Genomic DNA, 8,908 nt, shown 5'->3' with positions numbered 1-8,908 from the left:
GTCAATCTCCTGTTGTACACATGGGAGGAAGTCAAGCTGCCGACGCTTGTCGTACACGGCCGCCGCCGCCGGCTAACGCAGACTGGGATTTGCATGAGGCCTAAATTAGCTACACATGGTCCTCCTGATCCTGTGGGGTGGAGGGTCAAAATGGGTGCTGATCTTTGGAAACGTTTATTTAGTTTATGAGTTGAGGTGTGGCAATGTTAAATATGTCACCCATTAAGTCACACTACTACAAATAGTAAGTAAAGTGGCAACGGCCGTGACAGTACAACAAAACACATGAGATGAAAAAAATAGGGATACTTATTTTTGGGAGATGTCTTGTACTCGGCTTTCATCCGAGTATGGTTTTTGACTAAACTGAACTGGGCACCTTTGAAGAAAACTTCTTCTAGTGTTGATCCTCTTGCTATTTATATAGTGAAAACACAAAGTGGAATTATGATACATTTCCTCCTTTGCCTTCCCTGCCAGCGTCAACGTTCCAACTAGGGTATATTCATTATACACATAATGTATCATGATGACATTTATCCATCAGCTCATCTCTCTCCATAAGGAATACCGGCCCGGGGCAAAAAAACGAATTATCTCTCCAGCCATATTGTGATGATGTAACTAATGGATGAGAGCTGCTGTGAGGTTGCTCAGGGTCTGTCTCTGTGATCTATCCCAGACAGACAACAGGAAGTTGGGGGGGGGGGCGGGGGGGGGGGGTGCTTTATGGTTCCTCTTCCAGACATTGATCCTTTGACTGTTCCTTTATAATCCCCCCCCCCCCCCATTTATTTCTTACTGGATGGCAGCACAAGTCATTTTAGTGAGGGCCATTATCCGTTAATGGCAATAGCCGAACAATCCTTTTTTTTCCCTCAATTTAATGCAAAGACGATATTATAATTTCTGAGTTTCTTTTTTTTTTCTTTTATAAAGTTATAAGCTTCTCAATTAAAGTCATTCACTCAATAATAATAATAGGTTTACAACAAAGAACAAATATTAATATTAACGACAATATGTGTGTTTGTGTGTGTGTGTGTGTGTGTGCGTGCGCACTGTAAAATAAACAACATACAGGCTATAATTTGTAGCTACTGTCGCATTAAGAAGACAACATGAAAGATATGGCGAGATATGACAATAAGATATTGCCTGTGTAGCCTTGTCTTGGGTTGATGCTGATGACATGTTTTTATGTTCCCAGTCAAGTGGATAAGGGCTGGCTGTGAGGCCGAGGGCTGTGATTTATTCATGAGATATGGATGCAGTTGGACAGGACAGGCCTACCTCCTCCTATCCCCTACTGCATCTGACAATGTAATGAGATGCATGTCATTGTAGATTTTAACGAAATGCGTCACATGCTAAATAATGATTAGTTACGTTGGATCTAACAAATCCTTCAATCATATGATAGGTATGATTAATTTATTATTGCTATTTATAACGCCCCTATCTGTTTTGACTTCCACAGCCTACAGAGACCTTCTGGAATGACCATGACCTCAAGGCTATCTTATCATATGCTTCTGGGTCAATAAAAGAGCTCATTCTTTATAATGAACCGAGGCTGCAAAATGTCAGATAAAAATGGCAGACTAATTAGTGTAAAATCATGTCGTTAATATGCTGGCTTTGGACGACAAGCAGAAATGTAGAAAATGTGAAGTACATGCTTTAATTTGAATAAATCTCTAAATGAGACGAAGGGAGCAAAAACTAGTATATAAAGATAAAAGGCCACCCAAACAAGAAGACAGACGGATAGAGATAGGAGGACAGAGATAGGAAGATGAGAGACAGAGAAACAGACATGGAGGAGAGAGAGAGAGAGAGAGAGAGAGAGAGAGTGAGAGATGTGCTGTTCTATCATATGAAAGAAAGGGAGTAATTGCCAACCTTCAGTAACAAGACAAGTTAATTGCGGAGACGCATTGCGTGGTCTGACACTGCAGGCTGGCAGCATGTTGCAGCAAAAGCCCCATTCGCCACAATAAAAGCCCCCCCAGTCAGTGCTCACTACATGGCCATAACCTGGGAAAAACGGTGACTCTGCTGTGGGCCCCGGCTCCTGCCTCATTGTCTATTGGCCCATGCAATAAGAAGCCCGCAGATTTCCACAACAAACAATCAAATGGCTTGTGGTGTGGCTGAAACAGTGGTTGAGCGGGATATATTAGGAGGAGGAGAAAGGTAATGAGTTTGTGTTTTTGAGTGTGGTGTATGCTAAGTTCGCGGTGAAGGTGTTTGAGTGCTCTGAGTCTATTTGGAAGCACTCAAGTCGGTTTCTCAACCCACGAGCAACTAAAAGCAGATGGTAGAACAGGGAAATTGTGTCTGAAGCTCCCAGCCATGTTGGTTTAATTGTGTTCATACCTCCCGGTGAGTTTGAGTGCCACCTTGTGGTGAAGGTCTGCCACAGCGCCGTCTCGCAGTGTCCCGATTCGTTGAGCCGACTCGTCACCTGAACCGTTCCTTGAGAAGAAAACACCCACACAGATGTTAATCTCATGCAATGCTAAGGAAAATCACCACTAGGCCTCTTTCCCAGGGTTTTTGCCTAAAAAAAAATACAGTAAACAGTCACAGTAAAACAGTAAATAGAGCAGATTTCCACAATTACAAAGGCTAAACCAAGTTATGTATATTGCTACTGAAATAAAAATAATGTGTTTATTGTGAAATTAGGAATGTGGATACTACTGGGTCAGAGGGGTTTAAGTGATGACACAGAATAAATGGAAGATAAATTGAGTGAACACCACACAGTGCATTATCAGCTGGTAGCCCTATCGTCCTATTGATCCATCTGATCAGTACCCGGGTTAGGATTTGACGGCCAATAAATGAAGTACAGCAGAGATAGAGAGGTTTAAGTAAGGACAGGTTAAGGCGGTAACACCAAATAAAAACCATAAATCCAGTGCAAACCAATGAAAAAATGAAAAATAGAAACAGGATCAGAAACAAACGAAGGGATATCTCGAGATCTCATTGCTCAATCTTGAACGCCTCTATAGAAAAGGTCAGGGTGAAATTAAATTAGTGACAACTGGCCCTACCATCAAAATTGCACAATAGGGCCATTACATGGCAATAGCCTAAAGTGTTCTGATTAAAGGTTATTATGATATATAGTTTGTGTTGATAACATGATGAAAAAGATCGATATCGCTGTGATTTTGCACAACGCATAGTTATGAAATAGATAACTCTTGTTGTAACATTAATCTTTTTTAGGAAGTTATGATAAAATGTTGAGAATTGAATCGACCTATATGGGTGTCTTACATGACATGTAACATGTCATGTTTACATGCCTTACAAATCTCTTTGCTTGGGGGTGGGGGGGTTGACCTGGATATGGGTCCTCTCGGGATGAAGGGGTTCTTGTTGTAAAGCAGTGACAGCTTATTCTGAACGGCTCCTGTTCAGGAAGTGAAATTTCCCATTAATTTATTCCAATGAAGATAAAAATATCGATATATATAATAACATTGGTAAACAGAAAAAAAGGAAAAGGTACAAGACTGCGACATAACCATTTTAAAGAAGGGTTGTGTGTGTGTGTGTGTGTGTGTGTGTGTGTGTGTGTGTGTGTGTGTGTGTTTGTGTGTGTGTGTGTGTGTGTGTGCGTGCGTGCGTGCGTGTATGCGTGTTAGGCTTATGGTGCAACAAAGAATAAAACGAATCTGTCTGAAATATAAATATGTTATAGCTATCCCCACACCAATGATCTCATGAAGTTCAATGTACCAAAGGAACACCTGACCTAGCCCTGCCCTCGTATACTTCCAGTCCACTTGTGCAATACATGTTTGTAGATATAGATGACGTCGTCCGGGGCTACCATCGACTAGACATGTCAGATCACTACTCCTCCTCCTACTCGAACTTTGACAAACAGGTTAGTGTCATGGAGACGTGTCGGTCCCCTCAATCACCATGCGGAGGATGGCGGAGGAAGTCCCATCTATCACAGAGCAGAGGTAACTTTATTATATATTTATTCATCGACAGTATCAGAAACTATACTCGACTTGATCCCACGCCCCGTTCAGCATGCTGATTAATGGCTCTTATTTTGAATGAATCATAGACACTTTGTTAGAAATATATTCTTGTGCTCTCTTGACTAAATTTAATTATTTATATTGCTTATTGTTAGTGACACAGGCCTCCTTTAGTAGCAGTCCAAAGTATAAAACGTAATTCAAAACGTGTAATCGTTCGATAGTTTTTGATTTTGTGTTTACCTGGGATTCTGCGCGTTGGGGAAATCGACATTACTAATTGTTTAGACAAACGTCGCGATACTTTGGAGAAAGTAATCTCGTGGTGTATCTTCGTTATGTTTTTGATAATAATGTCTGTATTGCTGCAGAACTAGTGTTATGCAATTTACGCGTTCTTGGGGGCGATATTAGTAACCAACGGAGATTGTCTGAAATCAGTGTAGTAGCTAATACGATTTTTCGAATCGATGCTCAAAACTAGCTTTGAAATGGCCACTATAGAAATTTGCTTCTGACATGAGTGACTCTATTACATTTTGTAATCTATTTAATCAATAATACATTTTTACCAAGTTATGTAATTCAATTTGAGTTCATTGACATCATGTCCCACTTTCCTTTTGTCGTTGTCATTGTTGTTAAAGTAACATTTCTAGATTGAACGCAAACAAAAAGGATTTGTTGAGGTCAAAGTTCTGTGTGCGTGCGTGTGCGTGTGTGTATCACTCCCAGCTCCTGGCTATCCAGTTGGCTGCCCTCCTGGTGTCCCACTTCTTCTTCTCAATTGAAAGACGCAGAGGAGAAAATGCTCAAGAGTAAGCATGCGTTTGGTTGAGTACTGAATCTCCTACTGCTTTACCTGCTGTCGTTGGATTCAGTCTGCATGTCCATTCATTCATCTATCCAGCCATTCATCCATCCATTCATTAACATTTTGAATTGAAAGTCGAAAATAGGTAGTCCATCCCACAAAGAGCAAAGCCAAGGCTAATGGCTCATTGTTTGTCCCTCTGTAACTTAAAAAACACAATGGGCACACAATCTGACGCTCAAGGTATCATAGTGACATAGTGAAAGCTGAGCGTAAACCACCGCTTCAGAGTAAAAGTCTCCCATCCATCCACCGACCTTTTCCCTCTCTCCCTCTCTCTATTCACCCTCAGGCGTGAGGCAGCCCTTCTCCAGGCAGCACGTGCGCATCTCCGGAGACAACTACCTGTGGACCCTGGCCTTCAACACCCTCCCTCAGCCCGAGCCCCCCCCGCAGCAGCCGCCGGCCCGGGCCCGGCACGCCCCCCCGCTGGTACTGCTGCACGGCTTCGGGGGCGGGTCGGCGCTCTGGATCCAGAACTTTGACTCTCTGGCTGGCTGCGGGCCCGTCTACGCCCTGGACCTGCTGGGGTTCGGACGCAGTAGCCGGCCCCAGTTCAGCGGGGACCCGCGCGAGGCGGAGGGGCAGTTTGTGCAGGCCCTGGAGGAGTGGAGGCAGGGGGTGGGCCTGGAGGACATGGTGCTGCTGGGACACAACCTGGGGGGATACCTGGCCACGGCCTACACACTCAAACACCCACACAGGTAGGGGGGGGGGGTGTTCTGTATGCAGTGCGGTCAAGGTGTGTCTTATAGATGTGTGCATTCGGTCAAAGGTTTGACTAGGGGTAGGTGTGTCATGTCAGTGTGCGTTTTTGTGCTTTTTCTGTCTGTGTGGTGTTTACACTAGATGTGGAATCTAGGTTTAGCACATACTGTACAAAGAGGTCCTGCACACAAACACACACCTATATTATACAATGTGTGTGTGTGTGTGTGTGTGTGTGTGTGTGTGTGTGTGTGTGCGTGCGTGTGTGTGTGTGTGTGTGTGCGTGTGCAGAGTTAAGCACCTGCTCCTGGTGGAGCCTTGGGGGTTCCCAGGACGGCCAGACAGCCCACAAGACGGCGCCATCCCAGTGTGGATCAGAGCGATGGGGGCCTCCATGAGCCCCTTCAACCCCCTGGCCGGGCTGAGACTGGCCGGCCGACTCGGTGAACACACACACGCGCACACACGCCCACACACGCACGCACGCACGCACGCACGCACGCACGCACGCACGCACGCACGCACGCACACACGCACACACACACAACCACTAACTCCATTCAACACGTTTAATGTTCAATAATATTGCCCTTTCAAACTAAAAACCTTCATTATATGATTATAAGAAAAGACTATCTCTGGGTGGTCCAAATACAACTGAGGGCTTAAAAATAACCTGCTACATTATGAAAAGAGGCTTATGATCATTGGGATGTCTTTGGAGCCATGAATCAGTGGTATGTTCTGTGTTCTCATGTCTTTGGGCTTCAGGCCCCATGCTGGTACAGACCATCAGGTCGGACTTCAAGCAGAAGTACTCGGCGGTTTTTGAGGACCACACCGTGTCGGACTACATCTACCATCTCAACGCACAGACGCCCAGGTCAGCAAGTCCTACCTGCTTAATGAGCTGTTTCTGAATTCACCGTAAGGCACTTTGAAAGAAAAGTGTCTGCTAAATAGAAACGGAAAAAAGGGGAAGTCCTGAGGCCAGACCATACAATTTCCCTCCCCAAACCTTGTCTGTTTGTTGCTCTGTAACCCAGCGGGGAAACGGCGTTCAAGAACATGACCATCCCGTATGGCTGGGCCAAGCGCCCAATGCAGGAGAGGGTGGGCCGCATCCAGCCGGACATCCCCATCGCCTTCATCTACGGGTCGCGCTCCAGCATCGACAGTGACTCGGGCTCCGCCTTGAAGAGAGACAGGCCTGATGTGCAAATCAAGGTACAGGCCCTCTGAAGAGTTGAGTGGTATAACACTGAAAACACAAACAGGGGAAATCTGTCAATGAATGAGTCAAGGCTGGCAATGGAAAACATGTTCAGTCATGTCCTTATCTGTACACAGCTGACTGCTGTGTGTTTGTTGTTTGTTTGGGTGTGTGTGTGTGTGTGTGTGTGTGTGTGTGTGTGTGTGTGTGTGTGTGTGTGTGTGTGTGTGTGTGTGTGTGTGTGTGTGTGTGTGTGTGTGTGGGGGGGGGGCTCGCTTGTTCCCCACCCAGGTGATCCGAGGAGCGGGTCATTACGTCTTCGCTGACCAGCCGGAGGACTTCAACCAGACTGTGCTTGAGATTCTTGCTGTGTACCGTACCAGGGAGGCTGTAGGGTCTGCTGAGGAGGACCTTATAGAGACCATGCAGGCTTTGGGATGAGCCAATCGTATAGCCCCCTTCCACCACCCTACTACACACAACAAAAAGACTAGCTCCTTCCCCTTTTTCACTATGCTGCCTTTGCACCGCACATTTGAGAGACAGAGACTGCATACGGAGAAATCTATTATCTCCTGTACATCGGACCCGTTCTTGGTATTCTGTCTAATCAACAGAATTGGCGATCGTGGAAACCTTGGGGTCAAAGTTCAGCACTGGATTCTCAGCAAGGGTTGTTAGCGTGAAAGTCTTCGCGTGTAAATGTGATTTTGTAAATAAACATTTAGTGCAGTTGTTATCTCACATGGGTTTTTTTTGGTGGCTTATTTATTGTGTGGATAGATTCTTGCGCAAACACTTTAGTATGAGTAGTACCAATTCTGTGAAACGGTAGGGCAACAGGTGACCAAATTGACTGCACCCCCAAAAGACTAACCAGATCCAGACAATTTGCAGAAAAGGAGGTCTGGATGCTCCCTATTTTTGACACAGATGCAAACTGTTCAGTTATATATAGGACAAAGGTCCTTTTCCACGTGCGGAAACACAAAGCCCCGAAAGGTGCAGTCTCAAGGAACGGCCTGCAGAGAGCAGTGTTGCCGCTCTTCATGCGCCTGTCCTTCCGCTTTGTGTGGCAGTTGGATGTGCCTAGAAAGAACCTAGCTATCAAGTGGTCAAAAGTGTGTCTGACCGTCTTACCACAACTGCAATCGGGCCAGAAGTTGGCCTACTTCCTGCCTTGGTGTGAGCAATTATATGTGTGTTGTCCCCAAGCGCCTTTCAAGAGTTATTAATAGTCTGCTCATATCGTTATTTCGAACCACAGGAATAGCACATTGTTATTGTAAGAAAAATTATATTTCCCAACTGAAGGAAATCTGGAGGGGTATCAGCATCATCCATAGTGATTCAATGATTGATATGTTGGTTTACCTATGTCCAAGGTCCTACCAACGAATGAAAAGGACACAATCAAAGCCATTTCTGCTTCCTGCTTTCATAACATGTCATAGCAAAACACTGATCCGTTATTAAGCTGTACAGGGACGATAAATCAACAGATGTGTTGTTCATTACTTTACTTTGATTATTTCTCTCATGCACTGATGGAGATGGAAGGACGGGCAAGGAAAAGAGTGCAGATGACGGTAATATCTTCACTTCAGAGTTGGAGAGTGACTGATTTCCAAGCGGATGGGCTACATAAAGAGACACATTTGCGGTGTTCAAGCGTTAACAGCCACATTTAACAGCCGCCTCTGTCACTTTTCGCAACTTCTGTCGCCGGCTTCGACATCAAACCTCCCCCCTTCCGAACCCTGTCTCCTGGCAACAGGGTAGCCACGGAGACCAGCGTGCGAAATATTTTGGATTGGATGAAAAAAAGAAACGTCAGGAAATTATGTAGCGTTCTGTTGAGGAAATGAATTGGTGGTGGTGGGGGGAGAGGGGGGGGGGGGGGGTGTTAATATAGGTGTTTTTTTCAAGGGGATACTGGCGGGGTGCGGTCAGTGAGGCATAAGGATGACACATGAATGGCCTCTTAGGCCCCGTGTCCAAAATGCACACTAGATGTGCCTGATGTCCAGTCCATACAATCTCTCTATCTCAGTATCTCCCTGTCCCTGTAAACCAAAATAGCAAACCCAGGCA

The 8,908-nt window shown here is 45.2% G+C and overlaps 1 protein-coding gene across 1 annotated transcript; it reads left to right on the top strand.

Annotated features, from left to right (window-relative positions):
* Positions 1-3,951: 3,951 nt before the first annotated feature.
* LOC307084869 (1-acylglycerol-3-phosphate O-acyltransferase ABHD5-like) lies at positions 3,952-7,255 on the top strand (the record flags this gene model as incomplete). Its single annotated transcript, XM_079749373.1, has 7 exons — positions 3,952-3,995; positions 4,755-4,837; positions 5,186-5,597; positions 5,893-6,044; positions 6,373-6,484; positions 6,648-6,828; positions 7,106-7,255. 7 exons carry the CDS (start codon positions 3,952-3,954, stop codon positions 7,253-7,255), a joined length of 1,134 nt encoding a protein of 377 aa, XP_079605499.1.
* Between the last annotated feature and the right edge of the window lie 1,653 nt (positions 7,256-8,908).

The sequence above is a fragment of the Pollachius pollachius genome, assembly GCF_949987615.1.
Source record: "Pollachius pollachius genome assembly, chromosome: 13".
NCBI classification, from domain to species: domain Eukaryota; kingdom Metazoa; phylum Chordata; class Actinopteri; order Gadiformes; family Gadidae; genus Pollachius; species Pollachius pollachius.
The sequence above is the reverse complement of the archived record's forward strand: the minus strand, read 5'-3'. Positions and strand labels throughout refer to the sequence as shown.